The sequence below is a fragment of the Mauremys mutica genome, chromosome 8, assembly GCF_020497125.1.
Source record: "Mauremys mutica isolate MM-2020 ecotype Southern chromosome 8, ASM2049712v1, whole genome shotgun sequence".
NCBI classification, from domain to species: domain Eukaryota; kingdom Metazoa; phylum Chordata; order Testudines; family Geoemydidae; genus Mauremys; species Mauremys mutica.
In genome coordinates, this window is record NC_059079.1 from 610,118 (window position 1) to 633,520 (window position 23,403).

The following is a 23,403-nucleotide window of genomic DNA, read 5'->3' on the forward strand; positions in this document are numbered from 1 at the left end:
CAAAAGGTCAGAGAGAGCTACCAAAGAAAATAAAAATAAGCTCGCAGTCTGAATCTTACACCTTATTTACACTAAGGAGTATTTGGATCAAGTAGCTTTTCTCACCTCACTGGATGTTGCAGGTAGGTTACAGTTCTTAATACACAGGCTTCCCCTCTAAGCCTGGGACCAGTCTCCTCAATTCAAGTCTTTGTCTTCTCAGTGTTCTTGTTGCCTCCGGGGTAGGTGTGGGAGGAGAAAGGCCAAAGCATGATGCCACTGTTCTGTTTTATATCCTTGCTCCATGTGCCTGGGAAAACACTAGCCCAGACATGGTCATGGTGGGCTTTGCTGAGTCACAGGGTTGAGCAATCCCCATTGTGTGGTGCTTCTCTTACAGAATTATAAATCCCTTGTTTATAACTCCCCTGCTGATTTATGGTCACTTAACACCCTCCTGGGAGTGGATCTCCACATATCAGTGGAGACTCTCAAATTTACAACATATTTCAGTAACAACCATCCAGCAAAATCTCATAACTTGGTACACACGGATGATATATGTATTTGCACAGAACAGTGGGTGTCAGCAGATCATGACCTTTCATGATACCAAACTGAGAGGGATTGCAACTACTTTGGAGGATTGGGTCATAATTCAAAATGATCTGGACAAATTGGAGAAATGGTCTGAGGTAAACAGGATGAAGTTTAATAAAGACAAATGCAAATTGGTCCACTTAGGAAGGAACAATCAGTTTCACACATACAGAATGGGAAGAGACTGTCTAGGAAGGAGTACGGCAGAAAAGGGATCTAGGGGTTATAGTGGACCACAAGCTAAATATGAGTCAACAGTGTGATGCTGTTGCAAAAAAGGCAAACATGATTCTGGGATGCATTAACAGCTGTGTTGTGAGCAAGACACGAGAAGTCATTCTTCTGCTCTACTCTGCGCTGGCTAGGCCTCAGCTAGAGTATTGTGTCCAGTTCTGGGCACCACATTTCAAGAAAGATGAGGAGAAACTGGAGAGGGTCCAGAGAAGAGCAACAAGAATGATTAAAGGTCTTGAGAACATGACCTATGAAGGAAGGCTGAAAGAATTGGGTTTGTTTAGTTTGGAAAAGAGAAGACTGAGAGGGGACATGATAGCAGTTTTCAGGTATCTAAAAGGGTGTCATCAGGAGGAGGGAGAAAATTTGTTCACCTTAGCCTCTAAGGATAGAACAAGCAGCAATGGGCTTAAACTGCAGCAAGGGGGGTTTAGGTTGGACATTAGGAAAAAGTTCCTAACTGTCAGGGTGGTTAAACACTGGAATAAATTGCCTAGGGAGGTTGTGGAATCTCCATCTCTGGCGATATTTAAGAGTAGGTTAGATAAATGTCTATCAGGGATGGTCTAGACAGTATTTGGTCCTGCCATGAGGGCAGGGGACTGGACTTGATGATCTCTCGAGGTCCCTTCCAGTCCTAGAATCTATGAATATAATAGTTTACATGCCATGCTTTGTATGAAATAGATCATAAGTGTATGACAGTGTGAATATGGGGGTTCCAAGGTGCTTTGAGGTACAGAGTGCCACAGTGTGTACCTTTTATGCGCAAGAGCAATCTCATTGTAAAGTTATATGCTTGTGTAAGTGTTTTCAGCATCGGGGCTTAATACAAGAACAAAATTGCTCAAATCCAGGGTAGTGAAACAGAAGCTGCTTCTGTATTTAGGTCCTGCTGCTGGTTTGTGAGAACCTTAGACAGAGAGTCACACATTTAAAGGGGCACCATAAACTTCATATTCTGACTGGAAAGGTTTGACCTGCTAATGTCATGAGTAACATTTATCATTCCTAGAACTGAAAGAGACTTGTGGAGATCCTGTTTAGCAGGTACTTTGTCAACATTTTGTGCCAAGTCCCACTCGTGTTCCTGATAGAATCAGCAGCCCCTGTTTATGTGGCATTCTGCCACACACGGGGGGAGAGAGAAACACTTATAAACAAGAGTCATTGTAAAACCATGGAAACTGGCAGTGGCCTTGGGCAGGAGGCTTTGGAGCAGAGGATATGCTAGAACTGGAATTTATTTTTTTTATTTTTGAAGTTGCCTAGATTTTCAGTTGACTGTGTCCTTGCCAGCAAACACTGATGACTTTATTGGATCCAGCGAATTAAAGGTGTATTGATGCGCACTGAGGGATTTTAATTTTTGCTGATCATGTATCTTTCCCCAGCCAAGAGCAGCCCTGTGATTGTGCCTGGGAAGGTTTTTTTTTACCCTTACCTGTTTCAAGAGTACAAAATAATAGTTATATGGGATGAGGCTGGCAGAGCTGTCCCAAGCCATCCCAGACCAGAAGGGCTCTTGGTTTTACATGACAAATACTTATGTACCTTAGGACCACACACCTTCTTTCACCCATAATAGCCTTTGGGCAAATGACGGGAAAGACTGGGCAGCATTTGTATCCGTCTTTGTAACAGGACTTGTTCTGCTTGTACAGATCTAAGCAAATAGATACACATTTGTTTATGACCTGAATCCTCAGCGCCTCCAGGAGCAGTGCCCCAGACAGGGTAAAAGAGACCTACCTTTCATAGATGCCCTGCAAGAGAGATCTTGGGCTGCACAGTTAGAGATGCTGCGCAGCTGCAGCTTGCACTAGATTGAAGGAGTTAGGGTCTGTCAGACACCCGCGGCTGGCCTGTGCCAGCTGACTCGTGCTTGGGCTGTGTAACTGTTTCCTTGCAGTGTAGACTTCCAGGCTTGGCTTACAGTCCGAGCTCTGGGACCCTATCTGGGCTGCAGCCTGAACCCAGAAGTGTACACTGCAATGAAACAGCCACACAGCCTGAGCCCCGCGAGCCCAGGTCAGCTGTCAGGTCTAACTGCAGTGTAGACATACATCTAGTGCTGACTGCAGAAGGCTACGGGCCCCGGCATCTCCTCTACTCACCCCATGGGGAGATCTGGTACGCTCAGGCTCTGCCCAGACAGAATATGGGGCATATAACACCATAGATGCCTTATTCTCAGGGACCAGTAGGAGTGAGAGCTCAGGGGAAAGCCACATGAAGGGGATTAAGAAGGGCTAGAAGATTAAAGGTTAGCATAGTACTGGGTAAATAACATTACCCCAGCCCTAGTGTATGGAGCTGTTAGACTCCAAGCACCTGCAAAAGGAGTGGGTGGAATAGGGTCAGAGTGTGGCTGATGGCATCTCGTTGGTTTCTTGTTGCTAGGTAGATTTGTCGCCCCTCAGCCAGGAGAGTCCTTGTGCCACACAGGAACTCTCTGGAAGGAAGCCGGGTGTCTCCATGGTCACTGCTGACATTGGCCTCGTCAGCATGATCCGACAGGGGATCTTAGCACTGCAGCTGTTGCCTTCCAACTCCGGTGCAGGTTAGTTCCACTTCCTGGGCTCCAGGGAGGCTGGCCTGGAAGTCTGTATCCCTCTAGCTGTAGGCTCAGGGTGGGCATGCCCAAGGAGTCATGTTGGGCCCTTCAGCTGGGGGAGGGGCAAGGCTTCAGGGTAGCAGCTCTGCGGTGCAGCAGTTCATGATCCCATTGTGGTGTGTTAATGCAAATAAAGCCAGCGAGTGCACTGGGGGTGTAGGGTGGGGAGTCTGATCACAAATGGAGGACGGTGCTCTGAGATGGTGCCCTTGTTACCTCCAGGTATCATCATCATCACAGACGGTGTGACCAGTGTCCCGGACGTGGCTGTGTGTGAGACTCTGCTCAACCAGCTGCGGAGTAGCACTGTGGCCTGCTCCTTTGTGCAGGTATGCCTGGGGCGGGGCACTGCAGGCTGCACCGTGTATGCTGGTATGCCAGTCTGAGTCAGAGGGTGGGCATGGGGTGAGGATGGAGAGATGCTAACCTCTGGTGCAGAGTGGGGACGGGGATGCCAATCCAGGGCGGGGGCACCGTGCTGTATGTGCTCTCCCTTTTGGAGGTTTGATGCTCACTCGCCCCTAGCAGGATGGAGTGGAGCTTACCTCTGCTGCTCTCTCTCCTCTCTCCCCCTTTGCTCTGTCTCACATGAATCTCTCTCCTGCGCCTTCCCAGGTGGGTGGAGTCTACTCGTATGACTGCAGCTTTGGCCACGTCCCCAACGTGGAACTGATGAAATTTATTGCTATGGCAACTTTTGGTGCATACCTGTCCACCTGCCCTGAGCTGGATCCCTTAAGCCTCGACCTGAACGTGTATCACAAGGCCTTCCTGCTGTATTCCTTCCTGCGCACCGGGGAGTCCCTGAACCCAGAGTATTACTGTGGTGAGGAGAGCATGTGTGTCCTGCTCCATCGTATGGGGGGCCTGGAATTCCTTCATGTGGTGGGGCCTTCGTACCCTTTCCTGGTTGTTTCCAATAGCAGTGGGTGAGGGAGGCAGTGGGGAGAGCCTTTTTCCAGCCCCTTCTACCTACTGCAGTGCACACAAGGCAAGGGAGTGGTCCTCTTTTCTCCAGCAGCCTTGAGAGCTCGGTTCTGGGGAGGACAGCTTAACAAGCGCACTGCTCAGTGGATTGGAGCATGTGGTCAGGGCCTGCAGAATTCTAGGCCTTCTCGAGGCTCTGAACACTACTGGATGCTGGAGCAGAATCTCTGTGGCTCCCTTCCTGGGGCATGGTGCTTTAGGAAGCGTTAGCTGGGGAGTTGAGTGCTAACATGCCTTTCTCACCACTGCTCTCAGCTTGCCTACCCAGCCCAAAGGGGAATGTTTGTGGAAGGCTGAGCACAATCCCCCCTGCCATGGGAGTACAGTGAGGGTGAGGAAACGCTCACTGGCCCCTTTGCACATGGAGGCCCTCTGAACGCTGATCTGGTTGGATGTGCTCTGCAGAGCACAGCCAGACTATGTCTGCACATGGGAACTTAGCTTACAAGGTTATGGTCCCCAGAGAAATGGTCACAATGCCAGCATCTGGGTGCTCTCACTGAGGATACAGGGGGGACACAACAGTTTGTGTCAGTTGAAAATTGGCCTTAAGGCTCGGAGGCATCATCAGTTCTTGGAAAATGCCTGCTGTCTGTGGGGGTGGTTGAGATTCCCCATGCTGCTTCAGAGGAGATGTGGCCTGAAGGACTTGGGGGAGGGGTTCAGTTGATGCTGTTTAAAAGCTGTTAGTTGTTAAACCTTGCAGTGAAGGCCGTTAGGGCCCTACTAACCGGTCATTATACAGCACCCAGGGTGGGCATAAGACTCCCTAGGGACAGGGGGAAATGGATCCCTGCCTGAGGAGCTTGCAGGTGGATTAGCACAGCGGCCTTGCCATTCCTGTCTGGTTAAATACATAACCCTGTTATGCTGCTCCTGATTATCACGCCTGTCCCGTCATGTGCTCAGGCTGGGCCCCTGCCCTGTTACACATCTCCTCTGCACCAGCAGGCCTCTCCTGTCCCCTTCCTGAGCAAGCCCGGAGGGATGTACTGCTCACTGGGAGGGAGGGAGAGGTCCCACAGCTGCACTCGCCAAGTGCCTTGGGCTCTTGCTGCAGGCTGGGGAGTGGAGGAGCTGCTCCTGCGTGACCCATGTGCCTGCTGCTGTTTGCAGTGTCCCAGCACAGACTGTTCAATGAGCACCTGGTGTCTGCGAGCAGCAACCCGGCTCTGGCCATGAGGAGGAAGAAGCACACGGAGAAGGAGGTGCATGCAGACCTCGTGAGCATAGTCTCTGTCCGGCTACGTGAGGGCTACAGCATCCGTGAGGTCAACATCACCAAAGGTGACTTGGGACTCCATTCTCAGTTACACAGACTTAAGTGCAGGCTCGCCATAGTCTGGCCAGCCTTGGTGGAGTGAGGACAGGAAACCATGGTCTTGGGGAAGGAGCTTGTTCTCCATGACACATGCACAGGATTGCATGGTGCTTGTGTGCCTGCTAGGCAAATCCTGTCTCACGGTATGGAGATACCAACAGTTCAGAGGTGGGGAGAAGCTACAGGGTGAGGAGGTGCCCCCTAGGTGACAGCGGTGCAAGGTCTGATGTGGGCACAAGTACTGAACCAAGGAAGGTGCAAATAGCAGCACTTTATGCAAAGAGAGTGGCTGCCAGCAGGTAGTGCTGTATTTATGTTAGCCTAAGCCTTCTGCATTCCTGCCAGCACAGCAGTGGCTGCAGCAGAACCAGGTGAGTGGCTGCAGAAATGATAGCATGGGCAGGATTTCAGTAGCACCATAAATGTACCTGGTCCTTCCTAGACAGTGAGAGAGAAAATGGAAATTTTATACTTTACTTTATAATTTTTACTTTAGTGAAGCCAAGTCAAGAAGCATAAATGCCAGCAGGAGAAATGTACGGAGTAAACTAGGGTGAGAACATGACTTTTGAAGAGCAAACACAAATAGCAAGAAATCATTTATGTATGCAGAGACAGGACGCCTGCAGGAGAATCATTGTGTCTGCTTGCCTAGCTGGGAGTCAAGGGAGCAGTTGAGAAGGATAAGGCTATAGCAGAAACGTTATTTCTTTGCATCAGTCTTCAGCTCAGGAGGTATTGGGGAGATACCTACTCGGACAGTAAAGATGAGGCACTGTCAGGGGCTGAAGTGTCAAAAGTAGAGTTGCTGGAACAAATAGAGTGACAAGTCACCTGGGCCAGATAGTGTGCTGAACGAGCTTCAGAATGAAGTATATGAGCTAACCAAAAATTGCAATCTTTTATTTAAAATCTACATGTATGCCGGAGGCTCAGAGGACAGGAAATGTTGTATCTGCATCCTGTAGGATGTTCCTGGGAATTCTGGCATGTAAACTAGCACTATGTAAATTAGTTGAAACAACAGTTTTTAAAATAGAATTATAAAATGGTTGGAAAATTGGACATGACCATGTAATCAGCACAGCCTCTGCAAAGGAGAAGCAGCAGAATGGAGCTGACCAGACTCTTTCTTATTGGTGTCACTGCTGTGGGTGTGGTTCTGGGCAGCTGCTGACCAGAGTCTAGTTCAGGGGTCGGCAACCTTTCAGAAGTGGTGTGCTGAGTCTTCATTTATTCACTCTGATTTAAGGTTTCGCGTGCCAGTCATACATTTTAACGTTTTTAGAAGGTCTCTTTCTATAAGTCTATAATATATAACTAAACTATTGTTGTATGTAAAGTAAATAAGGTTTTTTAAATGTTTAAGACGCTTCATTTAAAATTAAATTAAAATGCAGAGCCCCCCAGACTGGTGGCCAGGACCCAGGTAGTGAGTGTGCCACTGAAAATCAGCTCACGTGCCGCAGGTTGCCTGCCCCTGGTCTAGTTAATGTCATTCTTGCTCTGGGTAGCTCTGTGCAGAGGAAGCTGAGGCTGGCTGCAGATTCAGGCAGGCAGCACTGCATCAGGTCTGGTTGGGATGATTGGTTCTGACCAGTGACTTACCTCCTTCGATGGCTTAGCATCTCCAGCCACTCGCTAAGGGAAGGTTTGATAAGCCCTGCTAGCTGTGCAGCACTGAGGACCTAGTGGGGGAGCGAGTGAATGAGTCGGCAGTGTGATGACCTGTTTGATTGGGTTGCGTCGATAGGCTAGCGTGTGGGATGGGTGTTCTGCTCCCCTGGCCCGGCTAGGCCCTCCTTGGGCGCTGCCATCACTCTGCTAGTGGGGAAATGGAGCTCTTGGAGCAGGCCCCAAAGAGCCGAAGGACTTTGGAGAACAGCCCATGGGGCAGGCTGGCTTGTTCACTTTGGGGCAGGCATGTCTGGGGAGAGATGGGACCAGTGTGACACGAAGGCTATCAGCCCTCAGGGAACTCCAGCTGGTACTGAGTGCTGCAGTATCCCGTACTCGTGAGCAAACCACATCTGTCCTACGCTCTGCGTTGGCTTCCTATAGCCCGCTGAGTTAGGGGCAGGGTCTTGGTCCTAGTGTGCATAGTGCTCCATGGCCTAGGCCCAGCACATCTGAGAGCCTAAAGCTCCAGGATGAAGCCTCTGGCTGACCGCTCTGCTCCTCTGGCACCATGGAGCTTCCTTCACAAGGGGAGAGCTCGTTTGTGCAGGAGACAGAGCTCTGCTTTTTCAGTCTGAGTCTGCCTGAGGAAGTGGCCTCTCATTCCAAAGGCCAGGTGCATGTCTGTGACCCGCACACAGCGGTGTGTGTGTTTCAAAACAGCTCCCCAGTAAACCGCTGTATTGCACAAACACCTCTCTCCCTGGGGGCGCGCGAGAGAACGAATCACACGTCCCCGCGCTCATCGTGTGATTGGAAGGTGCTCGGGGGTTAGGATGACACCTGTACAGGACAGAGTAGCCTCTGCCAGTTCGGAGTGGTATTTGGGTGGGCCTGGGCCCACTTGTGCTCCCATGCTGTGGGGTGCAGAACAGGCAGCAGTGGCTGAAGGGAAAGGCCAGGGTAAGTGGGAGGGGGCTTGTTCAGCTGCCAGAACAAGCTGCCAGGGGGCGTTGTGGAGTCCCCATTGCTGGGGAGTCAGAGCGGAGCCTGGGTGCATTGTGCTTAGGGCAGGTTGGGGGTGCTGAGTTTGGCCCTGACCCCATGGAGGTCAGGGCCATCCCACCCAAAGGATTCTGGGAATCATCTTACCTGTCCAGGGGCCCCCATGTTAGTTGAATCTTGTATCTTGGGGCAAGAGGTGGTGCTGCTGGGTCATGGCCTGGGTGGTGAGCTTGATCGCAGCCCTCACTGCCCTGCCCTCATCCCACACAGGCGGCTCCCAGCTGGAAGTGAAGCTGGTCTTGCTGTGGAAGCACAACATGCGGATAGAATACCTGGCTGTGGCGGCATGGCCCCTTGACCCCTCCAAGCGCAGTACCTGGGTGGAGGTGACAATGGAGGGCAGCTATGACATCCTGCATGATATCAGCTGCACCATGAGGAAGCCTATCACCAGCCTGTACCGTACTACAGTGATCCGTCGCTTCTGGAACACGCTGCAGAGGTGAGCCTGGCCGTTCCCTGCAGCTCTCGTAGTCTGACCCCAGCACCTGCTGGCTCCAGGATGCCTCTGCACCCCCTTTCCCTGCTCACCTGGGCTCCCCAGTGGGGGTGGCCTAAAGAGGGATGTGAACTGACCTGTGTCCTAGGCGGTAGGATTCCCAGAGCTGACGGTGCTGCGTTCCCTGGGCCCTGCTCTGTTTGCTGTCACTAACCAGACCCCAGGCATTGGGAGGGTCTAGGCAGTGAGCAGGGGATGTGTGCCCCTGGCACCACCCTGCAATGCAGCCTTGCTCTGAAGGTCAGAGCTGTGGGTGATTCTCTCTCAGGTAGGTGGGGTGTGTGGCTGATTTTAGATGACTTGTGGGCATCTGCCCAGTGTTCCCAAGCTCTGCAGAGGCTGGGGCATCTCCCCCTGTTCTGTGCAGTTGTTCCCTGCCTGCTGTGCCTTGAGGGAAGGACTCGGCCGAACCCTTTCCTAACTCTGTCCTTGCTGTCGCTGAGCTCTCTCGCCTGGGGGTGGGCGGCTGCACCCGGGCTCCCTCTAGTGTGCCCTTTGCCAGGCCTGGGGGAATCCTGCTTCCCCCAAGGACATGCCCCCATCTGGCCTTGCAGTGCCACACGTGCAGGCTGCACAGCTCTGAATGCTCGATTGGCTGGGAGCGCCCCGGAGACTTACTGATGGCTTTTGTCTTGCAGCATCAACCAGACAGATCAGATGCTGGTTCACCTGCAGTCTTTTGACACCGTTCCAGAGCACTTCACCATCCCTGAGAGCACTAAGAACGGAGTGCCCCTTTTCTACATCCCACCGGGCTCCACCACCCCGGTACGCCGCCTCCCCCTGTCCTGAGAGCCCTGGGAACAGGTGCCCTTCTGTTCTGTATCCTGGTGTCAGAGGGCTGATCCATGCAGGTGGCTGCCATGGTAACTGCCTCACAGGAACAGCCCAGAGGCTGTTCTCCTTGCTAACAGTTGCACTGCTCCACTTCCGCATGATGCTGTGTGAACCGGCCCTTCTCTGATGGCCTTTCCCGAACATTATGCACTCCATGGCGCCAGCTTAGGGTGTCTGCTCCAGCAGCTGCTCCTGGAAAGCCCCTGGGGTGAATAGCAGGCCGCCCATTCTAGGCAATGTGCAGAGCATTCCCCAGTGAGTGTGTGGGGTGTACGCCAGGTGCACTCCAGCTAGAGAGGGCAGGAGTGCCGCAGGCTCAGCCTGCCTCGGTGCGTCTAGGGATACCTTCCCATCTGTGCGGAAGCCCATACTGGCTGTCCGGCTGCATTGCTCAGTTACGTTGCTGAAAGCATTCATTCTCCTCAGAGACCATGCTCTTCAGCCAGCCTGCTAGGCTCAGACTCTGGGGAGGCCTGGACCTTCTCCGTGGGGAAACCAACAGCTTGCTGCTGAGCTCTGTAACCCCGGCTCTTTCTCTCTTTCAGGTGCTGTCCCTGCAGCACAGCGGCTCTGACTGCAGCCAATCACAGTTTGCCTCCTACTGGAAGCCCATCCTCTCCATGGATGCTAATTTCTGGCAGAGGTGGCTGCATATGCATCGGATTGTCCTCATGCTGGAGCATGACACGTACGTCTGTGGTGGGGCTAGGGCAGCATGACCTGGGCAAGTCGCTGTGGGTAGGAAAGCGGCCCTAGGGACAGCGGGAGCCAGGCTGTGCAGCCAGAGCCTGCAGGAGCTGCCTCGCTGACAGAAGGGGGCTATGCAGGATTACTCTGTACACAGGAGGGCCCTGGGAAGGTATCTGCTAGCTGTATAGCACAGGCAGTAACAGGCTGGGCTCTCAGGCATGGGAAGGTCCATTAGCCTGAAGAGACCATGCAGTTTGTGCATTAATCCCCTGCAGGCTGGGAAGGCATCCTGGCTGGAGGGGGCGGGGGGGAGAAGAGAGGCAGCTCCTGGGAGTGTTGGGTGCCCTCAGGGTTTGTCTCTGCCCGAGAATCCGATTGCAGGCTCTCCTGTGGGCCTCCCAGCTGGAATTTCACCCTGTGGCTCAGTAGGCCTCCCTGCAGGGTGGAGACGCTTAGGGTGTGTTTACACTACAAAATTATGTCAACCTAAGTTACGTGGATGTACAGCACTGCATGTCCACACTACGCTCCGTGTTTCAGTGGTGCGTGTCCTCCCCAGGAGCACTCGCACCGATTGTACGGTCAATGTGGGTCATTGTGGGACGGCTCCTGAAAGGCAGCCACAGTTGATGTAAGCAATGCAGTGTCTACGCTGATGCCGCATCGACCTAACTACACTGACCTAAGCCTCTCGCAGAGGTGGAGTTAAGTAGTGTAGTGGGCGGGTTACATCAGCGGGAGCAACATTTTATTGTTGATGCTCACAGAGTTAGGGCAGCATAAGCTGCCTTACGTCAACCTAACTCTAGTCTAGCCCAGGACTCAGTATAGTGGGGCTGTGGCCTCTTTCAGGGGTATCAAAGGACGGGTACAGCCTGTTGTGTCCTGCTGAGAAGGGGGCTGCCAGTTGTTCACAATGGCCCTCATTTCTGTAAAACACTGCGGGAGTCTGCTCTGATTCCTGCCTCAGGCAGAGCCCAGGGCCTGGAACCTCTAGAGAGCCGGAGGTTCCAGGAGTGGGGTCAATTTGAGTCCTGACATTATGGCAGGTGACTACGAAGCTCCATTGGCTCAGATGGACACAGTGGCTTGCTGCCCACCCTGACATCATCTGAAGCTAAGGAGGGGAGGGCGCCCTGTTAGCAGGGGGGCTCGTCCCAGCCAAGGATCAGTGTGGCTAATCCCCAGCCCTGATCAAAGGCTTACCCCATAGGTCCCTGGGAAGCAGGTAGGTAATGCTACCTCCGTTGTACAGAGGGGGAAGTAGCAGATCAGCCTAGGGGGAGACAACAGAACAGCGGAACTCCCTGCAGATGCGGCAGAGCCAGACAGCACAGCAGGAGAGGCGTTAGTGACAGCCTGTGGGTGGGGGAGGAGCAGGTTGATCCTGCCCAGGCTAGTGAGAGAGGGTGAATGGGCCAGGGGCTCTGCAGGGGCCCTTCCTGGGCCAGGGTGGGAGCAGACAGGAGTGCTGGGCTAGTGACGCACTGGTGTGTTCCACAGACCCGTCCCAAAGCACCTGCACACACCAGGCAACAATGGCCGGTACAGCACCATCCAGTGCCGCATCTCCCACTCAGCACTCACCTCCCTGCTGCGGGACTGGAGCAGCTTTGTGCTAGTGGAAGGCTACTCCTACGTCAAACTGATGCCCAGGTGAGAGGCTCCTTGTGCTGCTTCTGCTGTGCTCCATAGAGAGCCTGGCGGGGCAGGGGAGGAGTCAGAGTTCCTTTCGTGCACTAACCCCATGGCTCATGGGCTGTTGGAACTGCCATTCAGGTGTGCCCCGTCCCCCCCCTTCCGTGCACTGCTAGAGCCCTCTTCCCCTCTCTCTGCTCCTGGCCCCCTTTCTGCCCCATCTGCCTGGGACAGGCCCTGCTAACCTGAGCGCAGCCCCTCCTCTTGCCAGGAAGCCTTCCAGCTGTAACCCCCATGGCAGTACTCTGTCCTCTCTCACTGGGGCCCGGGAGTGCGGCTGACTCAGCAGCTCTCTGCATGCCTCTCATGCTGTGCAATGGAAATAGTACAGGCTGATCCCTGCTAGCAGGGCCCGTTTGGCTCCGCCTGACTGACCCCAGTGCTGGTTCTGTCTCCGCTGCCCATTTGCAGTGGAAATCTCTGAATGACTCCAAACCCAGCTTGCAGCTTGCCCATAGCAGGAAACTCTCTGACCTTGCAGCTGGGGAAGGAGCATCCATTCTGCATCAGGCCCCAGAGCAGCTAGAGCTCTGCCACTGAGGCCATGCCACCCGGTTAGACTATTCTCCCTGCTACCCAGTCAGTGACTAACACCTCTTCCAGCTCTGAGGATCCAGCTCCTTCCTCATTCTATGTGGTGCGGATCATCTCCAAAGCTCCCTGCATGGTTCTCCGGCTAGGGTTCCCCATCGGGACGCCTGCCCAGGCCAGGAACCAGGTGAGTCTGAGGGAGAACACTTTGGGGCAGTGGGAACAGAGTGAGCAGCCTGGGAGGCATGGGGGGGCTGGCATGGAGAAGAAGCAGGTGGATGTATTTACAGAACTGACACCTTGACCAGGCAGCTGTTTGGGATTTGGGACAAATGAATTTAAAATGTAGCTGCTGTAGCAGAGATTTGGAAGGTGGCAAGATATTGCACCTGTATTTTAAAGAGGCTCCAAGAGTGATCCAGGGAATTGCAGACTAGTAAGCCTCACATCTGTGCCTGGTAAACAGGTCAAAATGATGATTAAAAATAATATAATAAAATATCTGAAGATTATATGATTTGATCTAACCAGCTTGGTTTGTGCAGAGGAAAACCATGACTCACTGAGCTATTAGAATTCTTCGAGCATTAGTAAAGTAGTGGATAGAAGAGAAACCTAGTTAACATAATTTAGATTTTGACAAAGTCCCAGGCAGGAGGCTACTAAGAAGCTAAGATGTCATGGGCTGAGAGGCCAAGTGAGGGATCAGGATCTGTGAAGGAGCCAGGAAACAGTGGGATTAAATGTTCAGTTCTCATCCTGGTGCCCGCAGGATCTGTACTAGGTCCTGTGTCCTTTAATGGTCTGGAAAGGAAAAGAGGCAGAGAAAAGTGAAACTCCCTGCAGATGTGGCAGACCAGACAGCACAGCAGGTGACTTCATAAAGGTCTCTGAAAGGAGTGGACTAGAGAGAGGCAGTCAGGAGCATTGTTCTGTCTCCTAACACAAAAATAAGGCACATTCAATGAGGTTGAAAAGTGGCAAATTAAAAACATAAAAGGAAATTTGACTGTGGAAGTCACAGGAAGTTGCTGAGGCGAGAATTTAACAAGATTCAAAGAGGGATAGGGCCTTTACGTGGGTACAGAATAACCTAAAAAACCTTGAACTCGGGGGCTTAACCCAACCTGTAACTATTAGAAATCAGGAGCCCTTTATGGGGGCAGATTATCCCCCACGTGCTACAGCAGAGTTTTTGCACCTTCGTCTGCAGCCATTGGAGCCAGGACACTGAGCTAGGCAGATCTGTGGGTTGGACCCATCTGGCAGTGCCTGTGTAACGGCGTTCCTGCAGACTCAGAATGGGGCGAGAGTAGGGAGTGATTCTCCTGGTGCCTCTCTCCACAGAGCAGAGCTGTTTGTTGATCAGGAGTGGGGAAGGGGTGGTTGATTCATAGAGTTTAAGGCCAGAAGGGATCATTGTGATCATCTAGTCTGACCTGCTGTGTGACACAGACCATTACACTGCACCCAGCTACCCCTGTGCTGAGCCCAATAACTTGTTTGGCTAAATCATCTCTTCAGAAAGGCCTCCAGTTGGAGAGTCCATCTCCTCCCTCGGCAGACTGTTCCAGGGGTTAGTCACCCTCACGGATTGAAAAACAATTCTGCCTTATTTGTCTGGCTTCAGCGGTCAGCCATTGGTGGTTCCTGTCCCAAGTTAAAGAGCCCTTTGGCACTGGGTGTTTTCTCCCCTGGGAAGTACCTGTCACTGGAATCTAGTCACCTTGCAATCTTCTCTTTGATAGCTGAACAGCTTGAGCTCTTTAAGCCTGTCACTATCAAGCTTGTTCTCCAGCGCTCAGAGCAGTTTTGTGACTCTTCTGCTCCCTCTCCAATCTTCAATATCCATTTTAAAGTGTGGACCCAGAACGGGATTCTGTATTCCAGTATCAGCCTCACCAATTTCACATGCAAAAGTAAAATCACCCCCCGGTTCACTGCTCCTCTGTCTGTACATCCCAGGATCACATTCACCCTCTTTGCCAAGGCACTGCTCTAGCAGCTCACGTCAAGTTGCTTGTCTCTACAGCAGGCAGCATGGACGTAGCTAAGCCCAAGTCTGCAGGACCCAGGCTTGTAGACTCGATGTTTCCAAGCCCTGCTTGAGCATCCATGCTTCATTGTAAATCTGGGTTTGCACTGGCTGGGCCTGGCTCCCTCAGATGGGCTAACACATCCACACCATGCTGTGCAGCCCTTCTGACTGTGGCTTGACCTGCAGCCATGCTGCAAAATGAGAGGGCTTCAGCCCGAGCTGTGGCTGACTCAGGATCTGACCCTCTCCCCTAGCAGGGTCCTAGGCTCCAGGCTCTGAGTGCCTGCTGACCTGGGTCAGACTGATCTCTTCGTGGATGGAAGGGGGGCTTGGGCTCAGATCTCAGTTGGAATCTGGGTGTAGTGTGCAGTGCAGACACCCTGTGATCCCTAAATAGAGCTGCTCAGGCTTCCTTTTGCCTTTGTCCTGCAGATAGTGGAAGAGTTACAGGACCGGATCCTGCAGCTGCGCTTCCCCCACAGGGTTCAGAGCAAAGAGGCGACTCCCAAAGTGAAGAGGAAAACTTTTGGCAGCAGCTCTCCCTCGAAGTCCCCACCCGTGGCTGGGGCCCCGCCAGCCCTCTCGGACAGGCCCTGCCTTGTAGTGCTGCACAAGCCGCTGGAGAAGCTCCTGATCAGGTAGTGGCAGAGGGGCAACAGGCTGCCAGGGCTCCTCTTGCTTAGTAGTCGGGGTGGGGAGGGGAAGCGCTGAGGGTTAGCCCTGTGCCCGAGGAGAGGCCAGTGGAAGGCTGGTGCTGCTGGCGGCTGGGGAGTCTGTGCCCGTGGGGTGGGTTCAGCAGGCGTGTTCTCTGACAGAGCTGTGGCCATGGCCCAGGAGTGGCTGTGACTTGTAGGGCTCGGGGTCAGTGCTGCGCTGGAGAATCCGAACCTGGCCAGAGCGGAAGGAGAGGGAGAGAGGATCACTGGCCCCCGAGGAGGGACTGAAGTGGAGCAGATCCCAGCCTTCCTGCTGCCGCCCCCGTGGGGTTAGATCCAGGATCAGGCCAGAAGTCCAGGCCTCGTCTGGGGACCCTTCCCCCTCGGCTGGTCGTTCTCCTTTCCACCCTTCTAGATATGAGAAGCTGCCTTCTGACTACCGGGCTCCCTTCATCCTCACCCTGGAGCACCCCCCTGTGTCTGGCCCCCTCACCATGGTGGCCAACCGCACTGCCTCCTCCACCCTGGCTTCACTCTCCCGCTACTTCTATCACCAGCGCTGGATCTGGTGCATCCAGTCGGGGCTGGCCCCAGCGGTGCCTATTGCAGCTGTAGCCCATCTCCTGTCCACACTCACTGAGTAAGTGTCACAACTGAGGGGGCGGGGAGCTGCCCTTTCCGAAGGTGCAGACCCCAGGGCAGGGCCGGAATGTTTGAGGCTGGGTTGGGGTCCCATAACCCATCTCAGCACGGCTCTGATTCTGTGAGCAGCGGCCAGAACCACTGGGTCTGGGGGGTTCACCCAGTCCTGCTGCCACCAGCTAAGGGAGAGTGGGTTTCCTGACGTGAGGGCGCAGGAGGCGTCTCCTGGAGCATGTCACCATGGTCTGGGCTATGTCTGTGTAACATGCCAAGCTACTCCCGGTGTGTTGGGGCTGGCTCAGATCCAGTCCCTGCTGGGGGGGCCTGAGGAGTTCCTGTGGCTGAGGGGCTCCTGTCAGGGGAGGGGGAGTGGAGGAGTTGCTCATCTCCCAGTGCTTTTCTGTGGTGCTGCCCAGGGTCCGTTTGTCAGAGGGCTTCCATTTTGCATCCAGTGGAGACGGAATTATCAATATGGTGCTGGAGCTGCCCATACGGGTGAGTCCTGTCCCTGCCACACCCAGCCTGCTTTCCCAGCACCTCCAGGGGGACATGCTCTGAGACACCATGGGAACGAGCGTGGGGAGACCCACTCACTTCCCTGGGGCTCAGCGGCTCCTGTCTCTTCCCCAGCCCTGGGGCTGAAGGGTTCTATGGAGCACTGGAGAGCTCTCTGCTGTAAATGTGTAGGCTCCCTCTCCACTTCCCTGCCACAGGAAGGGGGACTTGAGGGTGGGGAGTGGTGGGGGAGGTGTGGGGATTGGGGGCAGAGGGGTTGGGAGCAGAGGGACTTGGGGGTGGGCTATTGCAGGGGCATGGGGAAGTAGGTCAGAGGGATCGAGGGGAGCAGTGACAGGAGACGGATTTGGCTGTGGGCTGCGTTTTGGCAGCATAGTGACTGGCCTGAGGGGTTTGGTGGTGGCAGGGGGTAGGCACGCATTGGTGCAGGTGTTGCCAGTCCAGCGGTGGGCTGTGTTTCGGGGGCTGAGGGGTGGGTGGAGGCAGGGGGTAGGCACGCATTGGTGCAGGTGTTGCAGGTCCAGCAGTGGGCTGTGTTTCGGGGGCTGAGGGGTGGGTGGAGGCAGGGGGTAGGCACGCATTGGTGCAGGTGTTGCAGGTCCAGCAGTGGGCTGTGTTTCGGGGGCTGAGGGGTGGGTGGAGGCAGGGGGTAGGCACGCATTGGTGCAGGTGTTGCAGGTCCAGCAGTGGGCTGTGTTTCGGGGGCTGCGGGGTTGGGTGGAGGCAGGGGGTAGATATGCATTGATGCCATTGTTGCCAGTCCAGCAGTGGGTTGTGTTTTCGGGGGCACAGCGATGGGGCAGAGGGGTTGGGTGGAGGCAGGGGGTAGGCATGCATGGGTGCAGGTGTTGCAGATCCAGTGGTGGGTTGTGTTTCGGGGGCTGAGGGGTGGGTGGAGGCAGGGGGTAGATATGCATTGATGCCACTGTTGCCAGTCCAGCAGTGGGTTGTGTTTTGGGGGCACAGTGACGGGGCAGAGGGGTTGGGTGGAGGCAGGGGGTAGGCACGCATGGGTGCAGGTGTTGGAGGTCCAGCGGTGGGTTGTGTTTCGGGGGCACAGTGACGGGGCAGTGGGTTGGGTGGAGGCCGGGGGTAGGCACGCATGGGTGCAGGTGTTGGAGGTCCAGCAGTGGGTTGTGTTTCAGGGGCACAGTGACAGGGCAAGGGGTTGGGTGGAGGCAGGGGGTAGGCACGCATGGGTGCAGGTGTTGGAGGTCCAGCGGTGGGTTGTGTTTCGGGGGCACAGTGACGGGGCAGGGGGTTGGGTGGAGGCAGGGGGTAGGCACGCATGGGTGCAAGTGTTGGAGGTCCAGCGGTGGGTTGTGTTTCGGGGGCACAGTGACGGGGCAGAGGGTTGGGTGGAGGCAGGGGGTAGGCACACATTAGTGCCGTTATTGCCAGTTGGGCTCATTCAGCGTCTTGGCTGCAGAGTGACTCCTCCAGTGATGACAGCAGTGGCAGAGAGAAGCACACTTGCATCGTGCAGTATGTCCTCTTCCCGCCACACTCTACCTCCACCAAGGACAGGTGAGGTCAGGGGTCAGCCTCCCAGGTAGCACTGAGAGCCAGCCCCTCTGGCTCCTGGCCTCGGGCCTGTCAGGCAGTGTGTGGGGATGGGGAGGGCTTGTACCTAGCGCACCCGTGGCAGCTGTTGGGCTGTGGCTGCTTGGAGCTGCAGTGCCCGCGTGCCTCGCTGGGCGTGGCCTGCTGTGGGAGCGGGCTAGCCATTGATGCCTGCTCTCTGGGGGTGGAAGGTGCTACAGGGGTAGGCGGGTGGTGCTGCCCTGGGCGGTGTCTGGAGCCCGTGCAGCCCTTGGTGGAGAGGCCTGAGCAAACACCTGGATGTGCAGGATGCTCACCACCTACGCTGTTCTCCAGCTTCTCTACAGATGATGACAATGACACAGAGGTGGAGGCCATCGAAATGGACACCGAGCTGAACCTGGTCACTGAGTGCTGGGTGGAACCACAGAGTGGCCACATCCACAGCACTGCTGAGAACTGGAGGTATCTCCAAGGGCTGCCCTACCAGAAGATCCCCAAAGCTGTGAGTCTCCAAGGGTGGGTGAGGATGGTGAGCCCAGTCACGTGCTAGGCCCCGTGCAAACACAAACCAAAATTTTCTAAGCGTGGGACATTAGATGGTCGGACAGACGGCAAAGTGCAGGGAAACAATGGGACAGTATTGCTCAGCAGGATGGGCAGCGGTCTCAGCACACCTGCGGCCTTGCCGTTGTCAGGTCTTTTCTGGGCATCATGGCCAAGGAGACCTGGGGAGGTCAAAGCTATCTGGTGGTCCTTTTCAAAGCTCTCCTTTGCTGTGATACCCACAGAACTATGGCAACCGTCTGCTGGTGCACCGAACCTACTGCCCATCATGATGACAAATAGGATTTCACTGTCTCTGCGTGCTCCCCCGTCTGCCTGTACCCATCTCTCTGTCTTATGCTCAGACTGGAAGCTTTCTGGCACAGGGGCTGTCTTTGTTCTGTCTGTGCACCACTTAGCACAGCCCGTGACTAGGTCTCCTAGGCACGAGGATAAATCATTAAGGGAGATTTGAAGGAGAGTAGTGAGGCAGCTTTACAGATGTTTATGGGATGCAAGGGGCAGCATGGGAGAAATGTTCAAACAAACACCTTTGTACCTATGCCAAGTGGGTGAGGGAGGCTGGCCTCGGGATGGTGAGAGGCAGGAGTGGACACCACAATCATGAACAAGAGAGAGAAAGTGAAAGCAAGTAGCTTACATTTGATGCAGTAGAGCAAGGGGAGCTGGTGAAGGGTTGCAAAGAAAGGAGTTTGGTCAAAGCAATGGGGTAAGAAAATGATCTCTACGGCAGCACTGGCTGCGTTTGGCATGGCCAGGAGGAGAATGTTGCCGCGATTGAGATGTGGAGTGATTAGCACCTGGATGAGTGCTTCAGCTGTGTACGTGTTTAGGAAAGGCCCTATTTTACAGATGCTGTGGAGAAAGAATTGGAGAGACAGGTACCCGGATGTGAGGACCTAAAGAGAGTCTTAGTCAAAGGTGTTCCCTAGGTTACATGCCCGAGTGACAGGCAGGATGGTGATGGTGTACGCAATGACTGAGAAAGGAGATGCAGGAGGGAGATAAGAGCTCTGCTTTTTAGCCAGGTTGAGCTGGAGCTGATGGGTAGTCATCCATGAGATGTCAGGGAGGCAGGCCAAGATTTTAGTTTGGACATGTTGATAAATTGTATGGACAGTTGTTTGACTTTGGTTCACTATGAAAGATACTCAGAGACCAAATAGCCAATGTCAGTCAGGTTTATTGCTGAGTAAGGCTGCGATTTTAGTCACGGAATCCGTAACTTCCAAAGACCTCTGTGACATCAGCCAGTGCTGGCTGGCAGGGGGGACCCCTGCTGCTCCCTATCCCCACGGGTGGTGGGGGGACCCCAGAGCTTGGAGCCGCCACCTGAGGGGGACCCTGGAGCTTCCAGCTCCCCTCCCCTCCACCCACACCTGAGCTGCCCAGGCTGCCTATTTTGTCACGGGTAGTTTGAGTAAAAGTTAAGGACAGGTCATGGGCTGCCATGAATTTTTCATTATTGCCCGTGACCTGTCTGTGACTTTTACTAAAAATATCTGTGACAAAAACTTAGCCTTAGCTATGAGCCAATAATAATGTACAGGGGAAACGGTTCTTTGTGATACCAGTCTTCAGGAGCCATTTACATTCACTTTACGCAGAAGGTGTGCTCCCAAAACTATGCAGTTGCTATAATATTTGTGTTTAATGGATACTAATGTATATAATGGTATGGATAATACCTACTAATACAAGATAGATAGATGTGTGTGGATATGCCGACCAGTATGTGCTGGCTAGCATGTACACACACAACAGAGAGAAGGAGACAGGTCTGGAGCAGAGGTAGATCTGAGCGTCGTCAGCATAGAGATGGCTGTTGAATTTGTGTAGGTGGATGAAATTACCTAGAGATAAGGTGTTGAGGGCGAAGCGAAGGGGACCAAGGGCAGAGCCCTGTGGAAACCCCCTCCTCCCCCAGCAAGGTGCAGGACACGTAAGGACACACTGAAGGTGAGACTAGAGAATTAGGAGAGGACAGTCACGGAAGCCAAGGGAGGCCAAGGTTTCAAGAGGAGCATGGCTGATAGATCATAGAAGGTGAAGGCGGAGCACTGGTTCTAAGCTTTGGTTAGGGAGAGGTCACGGAGTCCTCATCAGAAGTGGTTTCCTGGAGTGCAAGGAGCAGAAGCTGTACTGGAGGGTCTAGGGTGGAATTGGAGGAGAGGAACTCAGTCACCAATTTATAGATGGTGCCTTCAGTGATGGAAGGAAGATGGGGCAATAGTTGGAGAGGCAAGTGGAGTCAAAGGTGGACTTCCAAGATGAGAGAGACTGAAACATGACAGTATTGTAAGTGAAAGAGCCAGAGGAGAGCAACGGGTTAAGCAGAGGATGAGAGTGGAAACAAGGGAGATCAGGAGGGTTGGGATGGACCCTCCTGCCTTCAGACTTCCTCTGCCCTGGGTCGTCTTCTGCTTGAGGCTTGTTCAAGACTGAGCCTGTATCCTTCTTGCAGCTGTACCCCAGGGATCTGGCCTGCATTAGCACCATGCTAACTTTTGAGTACATCAGCCAGCTATGCCAGAACAAGGAGTGGGTGTCCCCGGCTTTGGAAGCCAAGACTGCTGAAGGTGAGTCAAGAATCTGTTTCTGCTCTGGCATGATGGACGGAACCAGGGGCAGAGCCTACTGCCAGCAAGACGAAGTTCTCAGCAGCTCATTCTGAAGCTCTGACAGCTCCCTCTTTCCGTCTGACAGCCTCAGCCTCCTGTGCTGCTCCCATAGATCACCCAGCCTTTGGCTCAGCTGGCGAGGAGGCGGGCTGGGCTTGTGAAAGCCAGCAGACACCCTGAGGTCTCAAGGAAGGGGAGGAGAAATCCTTCGCTCTGGCTTGCGGAGCAGTTCTGGGCAAGGAAGAGCTGCTGTCTGTCTCCATTCCCTGTTCCCTGACTGGGCACCGTGGGTGTCTCAGCTTCTTTGCAAAGAGAATCCCTCTTAGGAGCAGGCGCTCACCTGCTGTGGGCTGAACACCTAGACGGACAGCTGAATGTAGGAAGGGTTACAGACCAAACCATGGGGAGCTCCCTTGATGCTCCAGGAGCTCTGCTCTCAGGACCCTTCTGAACCTCTTGGAGCACTAAATCCCTTAGCTAGAAATTGCAGCTACCTGTCTGCGGGTCATGTTCCCTTGGCACCTCCTGATCTGGTGCACTAGCTGCCCAGGAACCTCGACTCATTTAACCTGGGTGACCATACCTCCAGAAGCAAAAGGGTCCTGGCGGGCAGCACAGCAAGGGGACACGTTCCTGCTTGTGCAGTTTTGTGCTGGCGCTGCAGCTAGCAATGGTCCACCAGTGGTATGGGAACTAGAACAGGCCCAGAAGCTCTCTGTCAGCAAGGTCCCTGCAGCTGGCTGGCTGCTGTACAGCCGAGGGCCAGGCTTTCAGGCAAGCTCAGTTCCAGCATCTCCACTGTTCTCGAGCAATAAGTACTTCCCCTGGGAGCTGAGCTGTTCTGAAAGCCCTGCCCACTCTGGAGCCACTGGCCCTGTGTTGTGTGGCAAGGTAAACCTGTCACCATTGGGCAGCGGGATCTAACCACCAGCCAGTGAAGGTGGGAATGAGAGCTGGGGAAGCCCTGTTCAGGCCCCTCTCCCTGGCAAGGCCGGACCAGGGGTTCCTCTGGTACTAGGTGCCCATGAATGCAGCCCCTGCTTCCCTGTGTAGGATGGATTCACAGCTGAATGTGCTCCCTGCGCGGTTAAGATTCCCTGGTATTCAGCCTATTCTGTCCTGTCCCTCCCGGTTATACTCTTCCTAGCCAAACAGCTCTCCTTCTCCAGCTTAATTCAGTCCTGAGTCCCAGCCCGCTTTTTGCCACATTTGACCCGCTCCCGAAGAGTGGTGGCAGCAGAAGGGTTTCCCTCTCTTATCGCAGCAATGCTCGGACTGCGGAACTCGAGCCGCAAGTGTGCTTTAATGTGTCTCCTGCAGCTCTTTGCGGCACATGATATTAAAAGACGTGTGATTGGTTAATAGGAAAAGCAGCCTGATTTAATTACGTTATTAACCAATTGTAATTGGTAACATAATATACTTGGTCGGTCTCTTTGCTGTGAGAATATCAATATCATCATCACTCCCATAACCGCATTGGTCGTTCGGGCACCATCATTGATGAGCAATCAACCAATTGTCTTCACCCCTGACAATTGTGTGTCAGTGCTTGAGTCTCCATGAAGTCCATGCCTGTCCACTCTTTTATGTTGTCAGTCCATCTCTTCTTCTGTCTACCTCTTCTTCTCTTCCCCTCTGCTGTCCCTTGGAGGATGATCTTGGATAGGCCAGATGATCTTGTTACATGGCTGTACCACTTCAGCTTGCACTTCTTCACGGTCGTCAGGAGGTCTTCATATGACCCAGCACATTGGGTGATGATGTTGCAGACCTCTTCATTAGTGACATGGTCGAAGTAAGAGATGCCCAGGATTTTATGGAAGTATCTCATCTCTACTACCTGTATTTTTCCGTTCATGTTCTTCTGTAAGGGTTCATGTCTCGCACACATACAGAAAAATGGAGATGACCAGTGTGTGCAGCAGTTTCAGTTTGTTCTTATTCCTCCACATTGGCTTTAGCTTTGCCACTGCTGCTGCTGTTTGTGCAGTTCTTGCCCGAATTTCTGCCTTGGATCCTTCATCAGTGATGATTGCCCCCAAATACTTGAACTGTTTCACTGTCTCCAGCTCTTGTACACTGACAGTGATATGTGAGTTGGTCCCATCACATTTGTTTGTCATCAGCTTGGTTTTCTCTGCAC

At 53.7% G+C, this 23,403-nt stretch overlaps 1 protein-coding gene across 11 annotated transcripts in view; it reads left to right on the plus strand.

Annotated features, from left to right (window-relative positions):
* SZT2 (SZT2 subunit of KICSTOR complex) overlaps positions 1-23,403 on the plus strand; it is a 79,346-nt gene that overhangs the window by 6,136 nt on the left and 49,807 nt on the right. For all 11 annotated transcript variants that reach the window (XM_045027418.1, XM_045027429.1, XM_045027428.1 and 8 more), the window contains 15 exons: positions 3,217-3,376; positions 3,653-3,759; positions 4,046-4,256; positions 5,534-5,704; positions 8,631-8,862; positions 9,558-9,687; positions 10,302-10,444; positions 11,950-12,102; positions 12,748-12,862; positions 15,146-15,351; positions 15,785-16,009; positions 16,428-16,506; positions 17,957-18,054; positions 18,406-18,574; positions 21,101-21,215. In XM_045027418.1, the coding sequence (XP_044883353.1) occupies positions 3,217-3,376; positions 3,653-3,759; positions 4,046-4,256; positions 5,534-5,704; positions 8,631-8,862; positions 9,558-9,687; positions 10,302-10,444; positions 11,950-12,102; positions 12,748-12,862; positions 15,146-15,351; positions 15,785-16,009; positions 16,428-16,506; positions 17,957-18,054; positions 18,406-18,574; positions 21,101-21,215 (2,314 nt within the window). The remainder of the gene's footprint in view (positions 1-3,216; positions 3,377-3,652; positions 3,760-4,045; positions 4,257-5,533; positions 5,705-8,630; positions 8,863-9,557; positions 9,688-10,301; positions 10,445-11,949; positions 12,103-12,747; positions 12,863-15,145; positions 15,352-15,784; positions 16,010-16,427; positions 16,507-17,956; positions 18,055-18,405; positions 18,575-21,100; positions 21,216-23,403) is intronic.